This window comes from Microcebus murinus, chromosome 22 (genome assembly GCF_040939455.1).
Source record: "Microcebus murinus isolate Inina chromosome 22, M.murinus_Inina_mat1.0, whole genome shotgun sequence".
Lineage (NCBI taxonomy): Eukaryota > Metazoa > Chordata > Mammalia > Primates > Cheirogaleidae > Microcebus > Microcebus murinus.
In genome coordinates, this window is record NC_134125.1 from 5,948,121 (window position 1) to 5,969,928 (window position 21,808).

Here is a 21,808-nt window from a genome sequence, read left to right on the forward strand (position 1 = left end):
TTTCCACAGTTTTCTTATTTCATGAAAGAATTGCCAGACTCCCAGATGATGATGATGCTAGTGGTGATAGTAACTAACATTTATTGGCTCTTACTATTTGACAGGCACAAATAAACAATAGCTATCATCTCACTTAATCCCTACCATAATTCTAAGCGATGACACTATTATTATCTCCATTTGTAAAAGAGGAAACGAAAGCATGAAGAAGATAGTAATTTGCTCAACATCGTTCAGCTAGTAGTGTCGAGAGCTGTTTGTCATCTTCTGATTTGGGTCCGGAAAAGAATCAAAGTGTGTTGACTCAGTTAGGGTCAGTGCACTCTCCTTTGATCCATCAGTTTGTGAGAAATTGGAGTTCATGAAGAATAGAAGCCCTTTGATCAAAAGTGGTGGTGGCTTTCCTGGCACAAGATAGAGCATCTAAAGCATTTGGCATCTCCAACATCCGCGTGTCCACAAGGACTTGGAAGAGAAGAATTTTGGCTGAGTGCTGAGTCTGCTTCCGTCTCAACGTATCTCATATCATTGAAGGTCTTTGGTAGAGAGTGCGTTCCATAAACAGGAAGAACACAGATCATCCTCTCGTCTGATGTTGTGACCTTTATCTGCATGGATGATTACAGTTCTTGCCTCTGTCATTCAGAACCAGAAGCGATTCAGGAAACATTGTGATTCCTTGGGCAGAGTTTCCAGGGCTTCTCTCCATCTCTGTTCTCTTTTGCATTAGGGATTTCAATTAGCTTCCTATTAAGAAGGTCTTGTGATTAAACGTTTCAAAATCAGTCACTTTGCAGGGGGTTAGAAAGTAATGCGTGCAAAGAACAGCTAAGAAAGTGATTTCCTTTTAAAGAATGAGATGGATTCTTAGGCCATTTGTACTTCTCTGTGTTTAGCTGAGAAGATAGAAACACATGGGTGTAAATTAAAACATGATAGACTTTGATGATGGAGATTGTTAAACATGGTATTGATTACTAAGCAAGATTACAGATCATTCTTCCCATGATATATATATTTCAAAAGAGTGGAGAAAATCACCCATAACTTAGAAGCAACCTTAGTTTATTGGAGACTGGTAGATTCATCAGGTTCTTATACTATTAACTGTATAGTCTCCAAGAATCTAGAGTCGTGTTTACTTCTGTAAAATTATGAATTTTTACTCAGTTACTTTTTGTAGTTAAGTCAAACTGTTGATCAGCTGTGTTAGAGATACTTACTTTCTCATTTCCTTAACAGCAGTTCTAAACCTTGCCACACTGTTCATTCTTACAACCCTGTCTTCTACTCTTTAAAAAATTTTCAAACTTTTAAAAAAATAATCTCTGCGTTATTTTTCACTTCCCATTTTTCCCCACTCCCTGCTATCTGCTTTTTGCCACTGCAGTGCAGTACACTCTGGGAGTGACTCTTGCTAAAGTCATCACTTACCTAGTAAGTGCAAAGACAAATGGCTTCCTTTGTATTCCCTGTGACCAGCTGGCACTACCACCACTCCCATTCCTGACTTTCCTCCTTTGCCTCCTTCCACCTGATTTACATGTATTTCTCCTGTGTCTCCTGCCACACCTAGTTACTTGCCATTCACACGTCTGCATTTATATCTTTTCTTCTCCCCTTCCCTGCTCATTGTTGGAGGCCCATCCCCAAAGATCATCACCCCTAACCTCAAGCAGAGTGCTCTGCTGCCTTCCTGTGTTCATGCTGTGGGCTCCACAGTTCCCTTGCACCAGAACACTGTGTCCTGGCCAGTGGTCGCGAGCTCCTGCTTCTCTCTTCACACAGACTGTGAGAAAGTAGGAATCGTAGAGCATGTCATGTAGATTTGAATGAGAAGCACGTGAGTGTTGGATGAGTACTTTGTTTTTAGCAAGGGCTCCAGGTCTTCTTTCATAGAATAAGGTGCAAAGGCTTTGTGACCGCTCTTTCTACTTTTTTACGTGATTCCAGTCACTTCCAGTCTCACAGTTTTGTTGCAGAGTTATGGTTGCCAAAAAGCCTGATCGCCAAATAAGTGGGGCATTTGCTCTGTGTGGGTGGTAGAAGCATTCGGCGTGAATTCAGCCAGGGTCACGCAGTTCCAAGATTAATGGAAACCATACAGAGCATTATTTTCTTTTCATAGGGAATTCTAAAAATAATAATGTTAGCTCTGCTATAGAAATAGTCACGTTAGGTAGTCACTTTTGATGTCTGATTTATCATTTCTAAACCTCACATGTATTCTACCTTCTAAGGATAGCCGACACACTGAGCTGTCACTATGGGAACAGTACTGATTCTCCCCCTGGCGCTTTGCAAAATGAGGTTACAGTTTGCTGTAGAAACTGGACAGGGATTAGATGACTCAATAACTGTATTTCATAAGCAGTTTTTCTTGACAGATTACAGCAGATGCATTAATATACAAAAAACTGAGGTTAGCATCTAAATTGACCCACAAATAACTACCTACCTTTTAAATGAGCCTAACTTCCCAGACATGAATGTTCAGAAAGGGAAAGCTGTTTTTAGCCTGTCACATATTACTGTGGAAAATGATGATCAGCATCATAGTTTTAATCTGGTCTCAGGACCTCTGGGCAACCAGGGCTAACGGAAGCTGGATCACAGACTCTCTCTTCCTTCAATACTTAATGATACGAACACAGTTTTTCTGTATTTAAGCAGCAGAAGGCAACAAAGCCAGTCAGCTTCATGCTGTAAACTTTAAAACTGGCAACCAAGAAAAGCAGCAAAACTGTGGTTTGACTCCTACTCTGTGTCCCAGTGGCAAGTGGACAAGAAGGTGAACAGTGAAATACTGGGAGTTTTTACTCTAATTCTCCCATCCCTGTGCCCAGTCCAGCTTGGAAAAATTATACTATCTTCAGTAGATGTGAGCAGGCAGCCTGGGGAAAAGGTCACAGAAAAATTTTTGTGGCTAGAGGCCCTCTTCTACCACCTGAGGATTTCACAAGAGGTGGGGAAAACTGCCACTTGTCATTTTCCACAGCTAGTCTAGCCAACATATGGTGGCTGATGGACGCGGGGCACTGGGGCTGTTTTTCTCAAATGCTAATCCACAGGTGGCAGTCCAGGGAGGGTACAGCCTCTCAAGATATCCTCACGGAACCCGCCTCTTCCTTTCTGCCCTGCTGCTGTCCTTGGCGTGCAACTTTTGTCCATGTGATACCGGGTGGCTGTTGTGCCTCAGAAAGCTTTCCAAGAGGAAGCAGGGGGAGGACAAAGTAGCGAAAGGCAGAGGGCTTCTTCTCACGTGGTTTTGTGCTTTAATTTGGGGAAGGAAGTTCAGATCTCTGTAACAGTGTCACATAACTAACCACCTCCACCCACAGTAGAGGCTGGGTTCTAGTCTCTGGGAAGGGAAGAGGACACAGCAGGTGAGAGCAGAAGTTGAGAGTACAGTGGTGGGGTACCTGGAACGTGTGCCCCAAGGCTGAAGCCTGAGGACATTGTCCTGTGGGAATAGGATCACCTCTGTTCAGGAGGAGTGAATGAGACACAGACACTAAAGAAGACTCTCAGGAAGGAGATCTCCAACAGATTCTACGTGTGGCCTCAACTCTTCCCGCTTTCCCTGTCCTTGCCTCTGTCCCAGGGCCCTCTGGCTACAGGCATGTATAGACTGCAGTGCTGAACTTGTCAGCTGTAGCTTGGAGAGGAAGATAAAGGGCTCAGATAAGGTAGGGAGGTGTCAGGGGAAACTCATATGATATGTGAGCAGATAGAAGGTCCAGGTAGTCCATAATAAGATGAACCATTGCATACATAGTGTACCAAAAGAGGAAAAAAAGGAACATACGGATCCAAAGAGAAACGAGGAATTTAGGCCATGAGAAAACATTACCCAGAGGAAGATATTGCTTTGTGTTATGTAAAACTTAAGTTATTTGAATAAAACAACTGTTTAAAGAGATGATAGAACATCACAGTAAGTTAAAGAGATAAAGAAACAAGTTGAAGACCAAACCACATCATATCAGAACTACTAAATCGGAAACAGGAACCTCATAAACATTTCTAAACATATGAAAGAAAGGCTTGAACTAATCACAATAAATAGAAAAGAAAATAGTCAAAGATATTAAAGCAATTGGAGGAAAGATAATAAAAACTCTGGAGGGCAGAGATAATCCAAATGAGTATAATTATTGTCCCTGAAGGAAAGAAATCAACAAATGTAATAGAAGAAAGTGTTAGGAGGTATGATAAGGAGATTCCCCCAAGTGAAGGAAGAACCGAATCTGTAAACTGAAAGGACATAGTGGGTTGTATAAAAACCCAGTAGGGAGGCCGGGCGCGGTGGCTCACGCCTGTAATCCTAGCACTCTGGGAGGCCGAGGCAGGCGGATTGCTCGAGGTCAGGAGTTCGAAACCAGCCTGAGCAAGAGCGAGACCCCGTCTCTACTATAAATAGAAAGAAATTAATTGGCCAACTAATATATATACAAAAAATTAGCTGGGCATGGTGGCACATGCCTGTAATCCCAGCTGCTCGGGAGGCTGAGGCAGGAGGATTGCTTGAGCCCATTGAGGTTGCTGTGAGCTAGGCTGATGCCACGGCACTCACTCTAGCTTGGGCAACAAAGCGAGACTATGTCTCAAAAAAAAAAAAAAAAAAAAACCCAGTAGGGGAACTCACTGGGAAAAATTAGGCCAGGCCAGGCTTGGTGGCTCAGGCCTGTAATCCTAGCACTCTGGGAGGCCAGGCAGGAAGATCACTTGAGCTCAACAGTTTGTGACCAGCCTGAGCAAGAGGGAGACCCTGTCTCTACTAAAAATAGAAAAACATATTAGCTGGGTGTGGTGACATGCAACTGTAGTCCCAGCTGCTCAGGAGGCTGAGGCAGGAGGATCACTTGAGCCTAGGAGTTTGAGATTGCTGTGAGCTAGGCTGAAGCCATGGTACTCTAGCCTGGGCAACAGAGAGAGACTCTGTCTCCCCCACCCCCTACTCCCCCAAAAAAGGTCCAAAAGAACTAACACCAAAAAATATCATGGTTATTGTTGAAATCCAAGAATACAGAAATAATTCTTCAGTGCCCAGGCAGAAAAATGAAATTCCTTCTAAAAATGTTAAAAAACCAACCCACTGTAGCCACATTTGATGCCAGAAAATTGACGCAGTATTTCCGAAGTTCTCAGGGCCAGAAAATATGATCAACAGCATCATATCCAGGCAATTATTATTCAGGTAGGAAGACAGGTAGATGTTTTCAAACATAAAAGAACTTAGAAGCTGTAGCATCTGTGAATCCTTCAGGCCACTTGATGATAAAATCTAGCCAAGTGAGACATGAGTCAAAATAATGGCCTTAACCAAAAGGAAACTGACAACAGGACTGGTGAAAAGCATTGCATCCAGTAGATGGACAGCTCAGTGGACATGTGAGAATCATCCCTCAAAAGAGTGTTTTTAACGTTGGAAATTATTTCAAACTTTGTGAAAAGTTATAAGAATAGAACAAAGAATGCTCAGAGACTCTAAGGACTTGTTTTTGCATAACCACGGTGCTGGGATTAGAGTAAGGAAGTTCAGCCTCAGTACAGCACTATTGTCTAACGTACAGGCCATCTTGCTATTTAGGCAGTTGTCCTGGTAATGTCCTTTACAGCGTTATCTTTTGGGTTCGGGATCCAATCCAGGATCAAGCATTCCATTCATTGAGTTGTTGTGTCTCGTTAGTCATCTTTAATCTGGAACGGTTCCTCTGCCTTTCGTTGTCTTTTATGACTGACATTTTTGGAGAGAACAGGCTGGTTAGTGGTGCTTCAGTTTGATATTTCTTCCTGAAGGTATTTAGGTTATACATTTTTAGCAGGAAGACTATAGAAGTGAAACTGTGTCCTGTCAGGAGGCATGTGATGTTGCTTTGTCCCATTATTGGTGATGTTAATTGTGACCATTTGGTGAATGTAAGTTTAAAACATGTGCAAGGTAAGAAGAGAAAGGAGGAAAAAAATGCCGAGAATATGACTGACAAAATTTGAGGTGGTAGGGCTGAAACAAAATGGAAGTGTACAAACTTCCTCGTCTTTTATATCAGGGTGATATTTGATATTACCTAAAATTAAAATTAATTTATACATACCTAAGGAAATTACATTAACTTCTTTTTTAAAAAACTTACTTAAAAATTTTATACAATACATATATAGTATACAGTATATCTAGTGGGATCTCTCAGAACCATATCTTGTGGTAACGAACGTTTTGTTGCTTTCATCTAACATCTTTTGTTTACTTCAATTTTTCTTTTCTCCTGTTAAAGTAAAATTAAATTTGCTTTTTTTCCCCCCATTTGTCCTCCCCACTATAATATATATACATGGAGGTATCTGGCCTGTCATTTAGCTAATGTTAATTATCATTTCTAAGTGGTAGACTTGGGGAGATTTTTTTCCCCTTTTTTGTCTTTTTCTATGTTGCTGAATTTCTTTTTTTTTTTTTTAAAAGCAGTATTTTAACAAAAATAATAAAGTAAATTTTTTTAAATATAGTTTTATCTGCAACTTAGGGAATTACTGATGCCAAAACCTCTCATTTTTTTGGTTCTTTGGGATTCTCTTTCCTTTCGCCCAGTCAAGCATGTTCAAGCATTACGTTTAGGAAATGGTCCAAGGGATACGTTCAGTTCCTGAAGGTCTTCGTACAGCCTACAGATTCTCTTCCTGCATATTTTAAGTTTCTTGATTGAGATGTACCTGTAGACTGGTCTAGGGTCCTCTTTAATGTCTCTAGCTTTTGAGGGGATTTGTAGAAAGCCATTCCCTAGCACTGGATGTCATCCACTCCAAAAATGACTGCCAGAGTGTCCAGGCCAGAGGGTGTGGGCCCTTCCACTTTGCACCTGTGTAGTTAAGGATGTTTGCAGCTGGACTGAGGATGCACTTTACTGTACTAAAGGTACTAGCAGTATCAAGGGAAGAGCAACTGCTATCTCTTCAGCACCTGGGAGTAAAGGGGTAAAGATGAAGGTGACGTGTACATTGTGTACGGAACTACTTCATGTGTGTTGGCTTCAGTTAGTCACAGTCTCCCCACCGTGTGGCCCCACTAGCAATATCATTCTTTGATAAAGGACAGTGATACCTGTGTGTATTTATTTGAGGCTATACATATTTGCATATGTATTTATTTATGTACTTCATGTACATATTCTTAAACCGTTCTTAAGGCATGCTGTCTTTCCTGCACCGTATAAGAATTTACGTTGGTAACTTAATGCATACTGCTGCAGGTTGAGGTCCCTGGGAGACAGGCTGAGCAGGTGTTCAGTGTGCATGATATTTATTGAGGTATGCCCCTGGGGCAGCACCCATGGAAAGCAGAGAAAGCAGCAGGGTTGGGCAGAGGGAGAAGTTGCACTGCGCTGCAGCCCCAGTGACTGCCTTGACCAACCCCACAGGGAGCACTGGAGCTGGAGGGGCCTGTCAGAACTGCCCCAAATTGAACTGAGATGGCCAGGTTTTTTTTTATTATCCCACCCTCATAGTCATTGGATTTGGTCCATCCTGGGAAGGGGGTGTGACCCTGGTGGAGGTAGCCATGCAGTGGTGGTGATCCCTGAAGGGACTCCCAGCTGAGCTGTCTGCTGACGACACTCCCGGAAGCTGGGCATCAAGGCTCGCCTTGAAAGGGAGATGCGAGCAGCACGTCGCTGTGTCCACCCCACTCTCCTTTTCTTCTCTGAAAGAGCCTTGCCACAGAAAATTACTGAATCCTCCTCTTCCCTTTTTTCGCCATTGCCTTCTCTAATTCCAAGAGCAGAAATCTGTCTGTCTGTGTGTGGGAGGCGAGACTAGAAATTCTCAGACACAGAGAATGTGTTTTGTGCTGTCAAGGTAGAGCTGCTATTTTGGACCTCAGAACACTTGCTTAGTTAGAGACGAGACTGAAATAGCCCAAATGAGAACCAGCTCACTGGGGAAATTGGTGAGAAAAGAAGTGGCTTAGCATTAGCTTGATTAGACTAGTGCAGCAGAGAGAGAACCCTGGCTTCTAAGTGCCACTACCAACTCATAGCCATTGACAGCACCAGCTTACTAGCTGACACATTCGTTCACTCACTGCATAGTTATTGAGCACCTATTATATGCCTATCGGTGTTCAAAACATAGAGGAGATAGCAATAAAACAGAAAGGGTACTTCTCCTCTCTGAAGATTGTTATTCAAGTGTACACGTACAAAAGCAGGAGTAATAACTTGGAACTTCCACATGTCCTTCATTTCACCCAAGCTAGTATTTTTCTTAGCTTGAATGACAGATTTATTTATTTATTTATTTATTTTCTTAGCTTGAATGACAGATTTAAAGCAAAGTAACCACTGTGTCTGTTTACAAAATAGTTTTGTGGATAGATGAGCTCTTTGACATTTTTCTGGCCCAGCGTTCCCCAAACTATGATTATTTGTGCACTTTTGCTGTAATACTATTCTTTTAAATATTTTCCTCCCCTTTTACCCCTTTTATTTATCCATGTTCTCTTTTCTAACCTTTCATTATGAAAAATTTCAAACATACATACAGAAGAGTGAGCAGTGCAGTGAATCCTATGTATAAAACTCTACTAGCAGTTAACTCTTGGTCACTCTTGTTTCAGCTGTCTACCCTGTTTACCCTGAATATTTTGGAGCGAATCCTAGATGTCCTGTCACTTCATCTATGAATATTTTCATATTTCTAAAATAATAAGAATTATTTATTTCTGTTAAATTGTAACATTATCTTTAAATTAGAAATATCATACGTTTGTAATGTGAAACAAATATACAAAAATATAGATAATTTGAAAGTTATTACTCCTCCCACTGCCATTTCATTGAGGCAACATACATGGTTTTGTGTATTTTTCCTTACTGTTCTTCATGTGTACACCAGCATATACAAATGCATATACGCATACATTGATTTTGCTTTTTATAAGAGTTATATTGCATAAATTACTCACTTTTCCCCCCTCCAAGTCATCTTACTGAGGTGTAATTACATACAATTCAATTGATCTTTCATAGATTTGGTGAGTTTTAACAAATGTATGCAATCATATAACTGACCCCACAATCAGGATTTTTTTTACCTCAAAAGGTTCTCTCCCCTTTATATTTAATTACCTCTCAATCCCTGAAAACTCCTCATCTCTTTTCTGGCCCTATAGTTTTGCCTTTCCTAATAGGTCACACAAATGGAATCAAAACAGTATGTAACTTTACTTGTAATCACAATAAATGTAAATGGATCAAACACTTTGATTAAAAGGCAGAGATTGGCAGAATGGATTTTTAGAAACCAAGATCTATCTATATGCTGCCTACAAGAGAGACAACATAGATTCATAGATACAAATAGCTTGAGTGTAAAAGTATAGAAAATGATACACCATGCAAACAGTAACCAAAAATAAGTTGGAGAGGCTATAATTGTATCAGACAAAATAGATTTTAAAGCAAAAACTGTTACTATAGATGGAGAAAGATGTTCTATAATGATGAAAAGGTCAATCCATCAAGAAGATATGATAGGCCGGGCGTGGTGGCTCACGCCTGTAATCCTAGCACTCTGGGAGGCTGAGGTGGGCGGATTGCTTGAGGTCAGGAGTTCAAAACCAGCCTGTGCAAGACCCTGTCTCTACTAAAAATAGAAAGAAATTAATTAACCAACTAAAAATATATATACAAAAAATTAGCCAGGCATGGTGGCGCATGCCTGTAGTCCCAGCTACTCGGGAGGCTGAGGCAGGAGGATCGCTCGAGCCCAGGAGTGTGAGGTTGCTGTGAGCTAGGCTGACACCATGACACTCACTCTAGCCTGGACAACAAAGTGAGACTCTGTCTCAAAAAAAAAAAGAAGAAATGACAATTATCAACACATATGTACTTAATAACATAGCCCAAATATACATGAAGCCGAAATGGACAGAATTAAAAGGAGAAAAAGACAGTTCAGCAATCATAGTTCAATACCTCATTTCAGTGATGAATAGAGCAACTACACAGAAGATGAGGAAGGAAACAGAAGACTTAACACTAGAAACTGACTAGACCTATCAGTCATCTCAAGAGCACGCCGTCTGACAACAGCGGAATTCATGTACTTCTCAAGTGCATGTGGAGCATTCTCCAGGACTGGCTGTATGTTAGGCCATGAAACAATTTTCAATAAATTTAAAAGGTTTGAAATCTTTCAAAGTATGTTTTCTGACATTAATAGAATGAAGTTAGAAATTGTACATAAAGAAATTTGGGAAATTTAAAACATCATGTAGTCTTATGTATTTAGCTTCTTTTACTTAGCACAATGTTTTGGAGATCCATCATGTTATGTTTATCAGTAGTTTCTTTTTATTGCTGAATGATAGTTCATTTGGGGTTATATCACATTTTGTTTATCCATTTGGACATTGGGTTCCCGTTTTGGGCCATTCTGAGTAAAGTTACTTTGAAAATTCATGAACAGGCCACGGCATATGTTTTCATTTATTTTAGATAACTGTCTAGGTATGGAATTTGCTGGTATGGTAAGTATATATTTAGCTTCATAAGAAATTGTTGGTTTTCCAAAGTGACTACTATTTTATATTTTCACCAGCAATTTATGAGATTTCTAGTTATTCCACATGATTTTAACACTTAGTTTTTTTGTCTTTTTAATATTATGCATTTTATCTACTTGTCAACTAGGGAACCATTGGGATGTAGGCCTTGGGTATTTCCAACTGGCACTCCAAAATTTGCATTTTCCTGATGACTAATGATCTTGAGCATCTTTTCCTGGCTTACTGGCCATCTGTCTCTTCTTCAGTAAAATGTTCAGATCTTTGCCCATTCTTTAATTTGGTTGTTTGCATATCACTTAATTGTGAGAGGTTTTAATAATATATTCTGGATACAAATTCTTTATCAGGTTGTGTTTTGCAAATGTTTTGTTTTCTTTCTGTCTTGTCTTTACACTTTCTTAACAATGTCTTGAAGAGCAGAAGTTTTGGTCAGGTCCATTGACAAGTAACACCCAGTGCCAATGAACACACCAAGTACCTAGAGCTTGTTTTCTAAATACTCTTCTCCACTGAAAGAAACCAGGGGTCCTTGGAAAAATGGCCAATTCTAGGGCTGAGATGGAAAGAGTGTGTAAGATGAAACTGGAATATTTTGTGCACCAGAAAGCAAGGAAGTGCTCAAAGAATAATGGGGAGTAGTCAAAAGCACATCAGAACCATCTTGAAGGAGCTCCCACTAGCCAAATCTGAGATAATTTGAGCACCAAAAGAAATAATAATTGTAATGGATTATAACTTATTTAATAACATAGGAAATCAGGAGTCTGAACAGTTATAAATAAATGGAGGAAAAGTGGAAGACCTTCCTATGGTAAAATGCCAATTAATTAATACATGGGATGATAGAATTATAAAATCACCATTTGGTAACCATGATAGCAATAAGTTATTTAGGCAAGAATCATTAATTTGTGCTAAAACAAGTAGGTGAAGTTTGTTACATAGTTTCAAATTATGTGATACATAAATACACAAAATACATATTAATTACAAAGAAAAAAATAGTGCGTTTCCAGTGGAGAAACGTGGAAGATACTTCCTTAACCAAGTGAGCAAAGTTAACCTCACCGAAAATCAACACTGTGCACCTCCTGATAACGTGCTGAGAAGCACACGATTGCTTCCGTGGTGGTCTTGCCAAAAAGTGCATGATCTGACTCTAATCACATGGAAACATTAGACAAACCAAACTGACAGATATTCTACAAAATAACTAGCTTATATTCTTTCAAACTATCAAGGTTACAAAAGACAAGGGAAGAATGGGGAACTAGTTAAAGAAATATGACTGGCTAGATGCCACTTATTATCCTGAATTGGATAACAGTCTTGGACCAGAAGAAGGAAAAACATTGTTTTCTATAAAGATCAATAAAATAAGCACTAAACCTCTATTGGAAGTTCAGGCACACTGGATCCTCCAAGAAAGAGAGAGGAACCTCTGCATACTGCATTAATAATTCATGTTTTTTCTGTTGTGAATTACCTGCCATGTTCTTTTTTTTTTTTTTTTTTTTTTTTTTTGGAGACAGAGTCTCACTCTTGTTGCCCCGGCTAGAGTGCCGTGGCAACAGCCTAGCTCACAGCAACCTCAAACTCCTGGGCTCAAGTGATCCTCTTGCCTCAGCCTCCCGAGTAGCTGGGACTACAGACATGCGCCACCATGCCCGGCTAATTTTTTCTATATATTTTTAGTTGGCCAATTAATTTCTTTCTATTTTTAGTAGAGATGGGGTCTTACTCTTGCTCAGGCTGTTCTCGAACTCCTGAGCTCAAACAATCTGCCCCCTTGGCCTCCCAAAGTGCCAGGATTATAGGCATGAGCCACCGCGCCCAGCCTTACCTGCCATGTTCTTTATCCATTTATATATTCATTGTAAACATGTTCCAGTCTTGAGTTTGTTGATTATTTTTTGCTTTAATTGTGAAATTATGAAAGTAAACCGATTTCTTGTTTAAAAAATAAATTGTATAAAGGGCGTAAAGACCAAAATGAAAGCCCCTCTGATTTCCACATCCCACTCTCCAGATGTTCTCCTTCTCATTTTATATTTTAAAGTTTGCCTCCTACTCTTCCTGCTTCCTTTCACTCTAAAAATTTCTGTGAATTAGTCATGCAGCAAAAACATATATCTCAATGGACTTAGGAAAGCACATGGTCTGCAGTGAAAAAAACTGTATGTTGCCCTCTATAGATTTCATGATAAATGTATATTAATGTTCAAAACACATTTATGCATATTTAAGAATTTTAAAAATATGAAGACCTTATAGCAAAGCATGTACACAACTGGTACACAATTAATAAATGACTATAACCAATAGTGAGTTAGTAGCTTAAATTCTGGGCTATTGGAAGCCGTTATGTAATCTTTGGTGTTATCCTTTGATTTTTAAAAAACACACATAAGAGCCTTTTCCCTCTTGTTAATGGTGCAAGTTGAAATTGTTATTTGGGCCTGGGTACAGTTGGCTCATACCTTTAATCACAGCACTTTAGGAAGCTGAGGTGGGAGGTTTGCTTGAGCCTGGGAGTTTGAGATCAGCCTGGGCAACATAGTGAGACCCCATCTCAACAATAATTTTTTAAAAATTAGCTGGGCATGGTGGCACACACCTGTAGTTCCAGCCCCTCGAGAGGATCACTTGAGCCCAGGAGTTCAAGGTTACAACAAGCTATGATTACGCCACTGAACTCCAACCTGGGTGACCGATCGAGACCCTGTCTCTAGAAAAATAAAAGTGGTATTTGGCTAAACTATGTGTGGTGCAGGTTGGAGGTAGAAATGGGTCTTCCTTCACAAGATTAACTACCTGAGTCTTCTGTTTTTAATCCTTCATAGAATAATAGGATTTTAGAACTAAAAGGCCACTGGAAATTTCTTTTATCATATCCTACTTGTTTTATAGGTGAGAAACAAATGCTTGGAATATAGGAGCCACACAGTAAATGTGTGTTGAATTAATGGATGAGTAAAATGAGGCCCATAGAAAGTAAATGACCTGTTCCTAGTCCTTTGCAAGTTAGTCACACTTGACCTCTGTGGTTTAAGTAAAGGAACCAGAATGTTAACAGTGCAGCTTTCCCTTACTCAACACACACTTACTGAATGCTTAAGATGTTCTGTGTGCTGTTCAAGGTGTTGCCATTTATTTCAAACTCTCAGGTCCCTGAGGAAAGGGGAGTCATTGAGATCATAAGTGATTTATAATAACTGTACGTCCTGTGATAGGGTGACCACTTGCTCTTCTTCATCGCCTGGGAAGAGGGCCTGTTGCTTTAGTCGCCCCGGAGCTTGGGGATGTGGCGTGTGGAATGAGAAGTAGGCCTCTCTGTGGACTTGATATGAACTGAACTTTTTTGTGTGTTTTTCCTCCCCAGCTGGAAGAAGAAAGATCTGTGCTCAATAATCAGTTGTTAGAAATGAAAAAAAGGTAGGCTTCCTTTCTGTGTTTATTGTTGTACATATGTTTAATAAGGAAAATGTCAGCACATGATGTGGTGGTGACTTGTAGTAGAAAACAAGTGACCTCCTTATATTCAGTAAATGGCATTGTGATAGTTCGGTACTCATCAATGACAAATTATTAAGACCCCTTTGCAGAGGTTTCACTGTTACAAAGCAAAGAGTTTTGTTTTTAAGCCATGTTCAGTTGCATCTATTCAGAAGTGTTTTAAAATCAGCCTGTTGTTACCTCCTAGTTTCAGTAACGAAGAATACTATAATTTTACATATAGTAGTTGACTTGGATACAGATTTAAATTATATAAAATGTCTGATTTTCACTAATACTGGATAACATCATTTTAAGTGTTTCTATTTATTTTCTGAAAAATAAAAGCTATTATTCATCCATAATATTCAAATGGAAACTTAGTATAATTTTTTCAGTACTCTTTAGTAAGGATGAATGTGGCCCACAGAAATAATTGTTTAGAACCCTGATGTTTATATATACTGACAGTCTATCTGTTTTTTAAAACATGTAGTTTTGTCTAGAGACACTCTGTTTTATACTGCATGCCAAGCAGGTTTAATGTGTATTATTGCTAAGAACCAGAGCCTGTCCAGTGTGTTGCTGTAGAATACTAAATAGATGCATATCACAACAGTGGCATGCTTTTTTGCTTACTAAATATAAAACTAGACCTTCCCCCCACGGAAAAAAAAAAAAAAAACTAACTGGGCGTGGTGGCTCACCCTTATAATCCCAGCACTTTGGGAGGCCAAGGTGGGAGTATCACTTGAGATCAGGAGTTTGAGACTAGCCTGGGCAACATAGCAAGACCCCATCTCCACAAAAACTTTAAACAATACCCAGGTATGGTGGTGGCTCGTGCTTGTTGTCTTGGCTACTCAGGAGGCTGAGGCAGGAGGATCACTTGAGCCCAGGAGTCAGAGGTTACAGTGAACTATGATTGTGCTTCTGCACTCCAGCCGGGCAGCAGAGTGAGACTCTGTCTCTTAAAAAAAGAAAAAGAATAGCATAACCAGTGATTCCTTATGCTCTTGTGCAGTATTTTATCCCTACTTGTCAGCCAGAGAAGGTTCCCCCACTGGCCTGCTGAGGTGTGTGTTTTACACTGGCAGCGTCCCCTCCTGCCAGCATGGTAGTCGCTTAGCAATTGAGCGACAATGTTTAGGTAGATACTGAGAGCTGTATTTATTTAGATTTAGGTATTTGGCTCCATGTGCTACATTCTAAAGGACATTAGGCTCGGTCCAGGGGGACCTTCTTTTTTTTTTTTTTTTTTTTTTTTAATTAAAACATACTTAGATTCATTCTTTCAAATTTCACTAGGGGGTGTTTATACTTCAGAATGCATGTGTATGTCACCACTGCTACACCTTTGGCCCACCCAGATGTTCTCCAGGGCCCATGAGAGTGGCTTGGTCTGCCATGCCTCAGCCTAGTCCTGTGTACAGGCGCAGCTCTGTTCCTGCAGGCCTTGGGGTATTTAACTTCACATAAATAAGGTTTTGTTTCTTAAGAACCTTGTGTAAGCAGTTATTAAGGATATGTGAAAAAATAAACAGGGCTTGTTTGTTCCTGTGGCGTTCTGGCAAGGGAACACAAAAAAATGGGCTGGGATGTGTACTGACAGAATCCCCTTTCTTCCCCTTCATAACTCACAATTTAGCTAATCTCAAAACCTAGAGAGATCTATGGTGGGGCTTGCACTTCAGCAGAATGTAACTAGCCAGGTGCGGTGGTATGCACCTGTAATCCCAGCTATTGGAGAAGTTGAGGCATGAGGAACGCTTGAGCCCAGGAGTTCAAGGCTACAGTACGCTGTGATCACACCCGTGAATAGCCACTGCATTCCAGCCTGGGCAGCATAGCGAGACCCGTCTCTAAATTAAAGAATAAAATAAAACGATGAAAGTGAAGCTAAAAAATTAGGCAAGTTGGCCAAGGACTTGGGATTAATAAATGACAGATGCAGGTTTTTATGCTGATTCTCTCCTCACTATACTTTAAAGCTTTTTATTTATTTTTTACTGTTTTATTTTCTTTTTCACAAAAGAGATGATAGGCTTCATTAATAATTATCATCATGTAACTTTAAATTACATGCCTTTCAAAACAAGATTAGGCATGTGACATTTTTCATGGCTTAAAAAGATGGAACAAATTTGGGGACTGAAATTCTCTTCTTACTTCACTATCCCTGTTCCTGTTTTAGTCCTGGATCTTTAAGAGGAGAATGTCTCTTGAACATTTATCTTAATTTTGATCAGCAAATGTAGATAACAGTTTTTTCTGGGAGTGAAAATTTTAAAAACCTAATTTTAATATTTAGGACTTTTTTTGTTAAACCCCCATGGAAGGTTATTTCTATTTTAGAAACCTGAATGTAAATGTATTTTGGCTAATAATTTGGACCTTTAATTGCCTTTTAAAAGTCAGTTTGGTAAAGGAGTCATATGTTGTAATGGTTGTGTGTAATGGTTAAATTTCATTGAGCATAGAATACTAAAAAGAACTTGATATACTCTTAATTTAAAAGCCTTGAAAATATTTAAATCATAAAATATTTGAAATGTTAACCTCACTAGCAAAAAAAATAGAGAAGAAAAGAAATTTTAAATTTTATTTAATTTTTTATAAAAAAAAATATTTGAAATGTAGTTGGTCATACAAGAACTGAGAGCTTAGTCAACAGTTTACTTTGGAAGTGATAATTACACATAGTTAGGATATAATCACTTTATTCAAATGGTCATGATATTGAAGTGCAGAACTGATTCCTGACTATAGGATGAGAGTAGTTATTACCAAGAAATGAGTAGAGTCCTCCCGTATTTGCTGTTGTTTTTTTGGTATCTTTAAACATTGGGTTGCAAACAATATGTAGTAAAAGTTTTTCTCTAAGCTTAAAAATATAATCATTTCTTTGAAAAACTTTCAAGCTGGGCAAACCTCTTTCAGACAGGTTCCAAGATGTCTAATAGGTAAAGCAGGGTAACCCCTGAATTGCTCTAATGGCCAGAACTAGAGAGGTTGTTCTCTCTGTACCACTCAGGCCTAAGGCAGATCTGAGAACTGGTTTGGAGTCCCTCCCTTCGCCCAGCTTTTTAATGTCAGAGAAGGAACTCCAAAGCCTTAGACATGGACTTTTTGGAGTCATGATTCATTCTCTTAGTGTAAATGCAGGGGTTTCTGTCAGGAATGAAAACTGGTTTGTCGATTAGTGTCCACAAGTTCTGAAGAGGTGCCTGCTACTTCAGCTCACTCAGCTCACTGTGGGTTGCTAACTGTCTGACTGTCTCCGAGCTTGCGCTACTTACCAATGCTCATTTCACCCCTCTCTTTTCCCTTTCCTACTCTTGCTTCCTTTGCTATATCTGTGTGTCTTTAATGGTAAGACTAAAGAAAGTCTATCCACGTTATAATAAATAAATTTCATATATTTTTAGTAAACCAAATTGTTGTATATATTTTTTGGCTGCCTTTGTCCCTCTGTGTCTTGCTTTTGTTTTGTAAAATATTCTCAGCAGTATATACATATATACACACACACACTTCTTTTTTATATCTATATACAGCAAAGAACTTCAGTGCAAATTTAGTCTCCTTAATGTATTTGCATTTCTCTTCATGTTTCTAATATTTGGTTCTTGTTATCTTGCATTTTTAAAGCTTGCCCAGTAACACTTTAAGGTATTTTCTTCATTACTGGAATTTATTTTTTATGTAAGTAGTAAGAAAAGAATCTGGGCAAAATGTTCCCTTGGGGGATGAGGAGAGGAAGAGATTTCTAGCCTCTGTATCCCTTCTTGATGTTTTTAGGAATAGCAAGTTATTCTAGCCAACGGGGCTTACAAGTAATATTATTTGTGACCCAGATGTCAGTGATGTCGGCATAAATGGTTTAATTTAGCACCTCGTGGCGGTTTGTGCAGTGAAATCGAGGCTAAGCCTGAGAAGCTAGTAATGAAGATCCATCGCAAAGATGGGCCGCCAGGGTCTACTTTTCCTGTCATTTGGCATATAAGTCACGTCAGATTTCTTTCTTAACCATGCAGCTTTTGATAACTGGTATAAGAAGCATTCTTCTGGCCATCTTCTTAGCAGCCTGGCTCTGAGAGTTTGTGTGCCCATGATGATAAGCAGAGAGCTGGTTGGTGGCCCCAGAGGAGGGCACCTGTTACTTTTTCCTTCTGCCAGCTTGTGTGTTTCTCTCTCCCCAACACTAAGAATCTGTGGGATCTTGGCCAACTAGAGTCCTGATTATAGGAAAATCTAAATCTGTTCTTAACAATCCCCAAATCCTGGTATATTTTAGTAAAAATATTTAAAATTACACTTTTCAAATTTGATTTGAATTTATAGCAAGTGATGCTTTGGAAATAATTTTTTATAATACAATAAACTACCAAATAAATTTAGTAGAAACTTAAAGATCCCAAGATTTATTGCATCTTTGGATGACATCAGATATTTACTTTCCAGGTGGCAAAAAGGACCTATATACATTCCTTTTATTTAAATTGCTTTTTTGTTTTAACCTGAGCAAGATCCTATTTCCTAGCAAGGTATTACTCGCTTAGTAATTCACCAGCACTGATGTCCACCCCTTTCCAGTGTGCACATAATGCTTGGGTTTTTAATTCAAGAACTTTCTGTAAGTCTCAGATTCTTTTCTTACTACTTATCATTCTGGAGTGTAAGTGTCAGCACAGGACGAGACAAATACAACACTTACATTTTCATCTTTGTGTACAATCTCAATTTACCATAAATCATAAGAATTCTATAATTTGTGTGCCGGATATCTTGGGTCTCACTAACCAGACATACATTCTGCCGTTTCTAACCTGGGCCTCAGTTTCCTGTTCCTCCATTTGGTATGAAAACAGACTGAACCGCTGCATCCTCTGCATTTCCCCAGTTCCTTCAAATAGAACCAGGGGTGATTTGAAATTTTTATCCAGTTCTGTTTTTCCTAAAGTATTTCTATAATACAAGGTCTTTTTCCTCTTGTGTTTCAGACTGCATGTCATTTTTCCAAACTTTTTATTTTAAAATAGATTTACAAAAGAGGTGGAAAGATAGTGCAGCTAGTTCCTATAGACCTTTCACCCAGCTCCCCCTAATGTGACCATCTTACATAACTGTAGTACATTTATCAAAACTAGGAAATGAACATCTGTATAACACTATTAACTAAACAGTAGACTTCATTCAGGTTTCACCAGTGTTCCCACTAACGTCCTTTTGTGTTCCAGGATCCAAGCCAGCATTCCACCTTGCCGTTAGCTGTCATATCTCCTTCGTCTCCTCCAATCTGTGACAGTCCCTCAATCTTTTCTTGTCTTTCATGATCTTGGCACTTTTGAATGCATGTACTTTTTACAACAAAAATTTAAATATCTACACACCTATATAAACACATACTAGCCTGCCCCTTTGGCTTGTATTTATTTTGTCTTCCCCCCTCTCTGTTCCTCCTTATAATTCCCTTTCTTTCCCTACTTCCTAGACTCTTAAGGTAAATGTTTCCTTCTCATTAGAGGCCCCACTCCCTCCCTCTGCTGGTAGCCAAAGCTGAGTCAGCTGAGAACATAAACCAGGTGCTCTAACTTTGTCCTTTCGGAACCCCATGCTTTCATTCTACACCTGAAAAGCCATTTTAACATTTTCTGTTCTAGCCTTTATGTAATTACCATTAATTTCTATGAGCAATTTAATGTCCTCTTCAGATTCTATGGTTGCAAAGTAGTAATCTTTCAGTTAGAATAGTAGTCATAATCTTTGCTACTGTTTGGCCCACAAGATCTTAAAAACACATTCTTGGAACTTGTTAAAAAGTTACTGAAATTAGTGAGAACCAACTGATATTTCCAGCATAAAACTGCTCTGCATGACCTCTGTATAATTGCTTTGCATGTATGTATTTTAATTGTTGTTATTGCTTGGTAATAATTTATTCAAGAAGTAACAAATTCAACTTGGGGGTTAGATTTTGGTAGAATTTTGGGAGGGGGTGCAACAGTTTTTTAATTCTACATTTTCCAGATTTATTAACTTGTTTCTTTAAGTTCAAATGGATACAATCATATGCAGATTCTGGCATGTCTATGCATAGGTAAACTTTTTCTCCCCTCACAGTAAGTAAAATTTCAAGTAAAATTTTGTGAGCATAATAGCCTTAACTCCCTGTAAAACTTCCCTGTTATACTCCCCCCACACACATTAACTAAGGTTAATTGCGTATTTATTCTAGAAGAGTTGCACACTGACCACTGTCTTGGTTGATTTCTGGAACTTTTAATTCTTTGGTCTTTTAGAGAATCCAAGTACATAAAAGACGCAGATGAAGAAAAAGCCTCCTTGCAGAAATCCATCAGTATAACTAGTGCCTTACTCACAGAAAAGGATGCAGAGCTGGAAAAACTGAGGAATGAGGTAGAGTACCGTCTGAGGGGATGAACGTTCACGCCGCCTCTTTGTTCAAACTCAGAGCCTAAGCTCAACACCTGTGTTTCAGGTCACAGTGCTCAGGGGAGAAAACGCCTCTGCCAAGTCCTTGCATTCAGTTGTTCAGTCTCTAGAGTCTGATAAGGTGAAGCTTGAGCTCAAGGTAAAGAACTTGGAGCTTCAACTCAAAGAAAACAAGAGGCAGCTCAGCAGCTCCTCAGGTAAAACGCTGCCCACCTGGCACTTCACACACCGCGCCTCCTACCAAGGAGCTGTTTCCAGTAGGGATGCTCTGTGAAGGCAGCTGTTGGGCTGCCCCTGACTTTGACCGTTTCAGCAAATGAGGGCTTGTTATAAGCCAGGGCCCACACCAGTGGTGTCTCTGCTCTGGGCCTTCCTGGGCTCAGTGATGTTCTCACAGGCAGAAGATGGTGGGCGGCAGCAGCCGTGGGGTCTAGAGTGCAGGACAGTGAAGAAGAGGTGGTCCTTTTGGCGGAGAATGATGGATTGCATCTTTAAATTCAGGTGGAGGTGACAGGCATTCCTACCCACTGAGAGGGAACACCTAGAGGGCAGGGTTGGTGGCTGTGAGATCCCTTAGGGGCTGTGAGGGGACAGGAGCTTAGCTCTGTGTTCTCAAAGAGGCACGTCGGGAAGTCCACATGAAAATGCATTTCTGACACTGGCCCTCTTACTGCAATAACAAGGAAAAAAGATTGAGACTTTTTTAATCCCCTCTCCACTTTTTTTTTTTTTTTTTAATATAAGGTAATACTGATACTCAGGCAGAAGAGGATGAAAGAGCCCAGGAGAGTCAGGTAATATTCCTAACTATTTCTTTGCTTTCTTGCTGTTTTTCAAAATCATTTCATGTTTTGAGTAGGTAATAACATCCAGTGGTCCAAACATTAAACAGAATTAAAAATTTATATAGTAAAAAGTCTTCATCCAAGGCCGGGCGCTGTGGCTCACGCCTGTAATCCTAGCTCTTGGGAGGCCGAGGCGGGCGGATTGCTCAAGGTCAGGAGTTCAAAACCAGCCCGAGCAAGAGCGAGACCCTGTCTCTACTATAAATAGAAAGAAATTAATTGGCCAACTGATATATATATATAAAAAATTAGCCGGGCATGGTGGCGCATGCCTGTAGTCCCAGCTACTTGGGAGGCTGAGGCAGAAGGATCACTCGAGCCCAGGAGTTTGAGGTTGCTGTGAGCTAGGCTGACGCCACAGCACTCACTCTAGCCTGGACAACAAATCGAGACTCTGTCTCAAAAAAAAAAAAAAAAGTCTTCATCCAAACCCTCTCTTTTGCTAAGT

At 39.6% G+C, this 21,808-nt stretch overlaps 1 protein-coding gene across 7 annotated transcripts in view; it reads left to right on the forward strand.

Moving 5' to 3' along the window:
• CLIP1 (CAP-Gly domain containing linker protein 1) overlaps positions 1–21,808 on the forward strand; it is a 105,755-nt gene that overhangs the window by 79,388 nt on the left and 4,559 nt on the right. For all 7 annotated transcript variants that reach the window (XM_075996518.1, XM_075996519.1, XM_075996520.1 and 4 more), the window contains 4 exons: positions 13,947–13,999; positions 20,362–20,479; positions 20,562–20,712; positions 21,260–21,309. In XM_075996518.1, the coding sequence (XP_075852633.1) occupies positions 13,947–13,999; positions 20,362–20,479; positions 20,562–20,712; positions 21,260–21,309 (372 nt within the window). The remainder of the gene's footprint in view (positions 1–13,946; positions 14,000–20,361; positions 20,480–20,561; positions 20,713–21,259; positions 21,310–21,808) is intronic.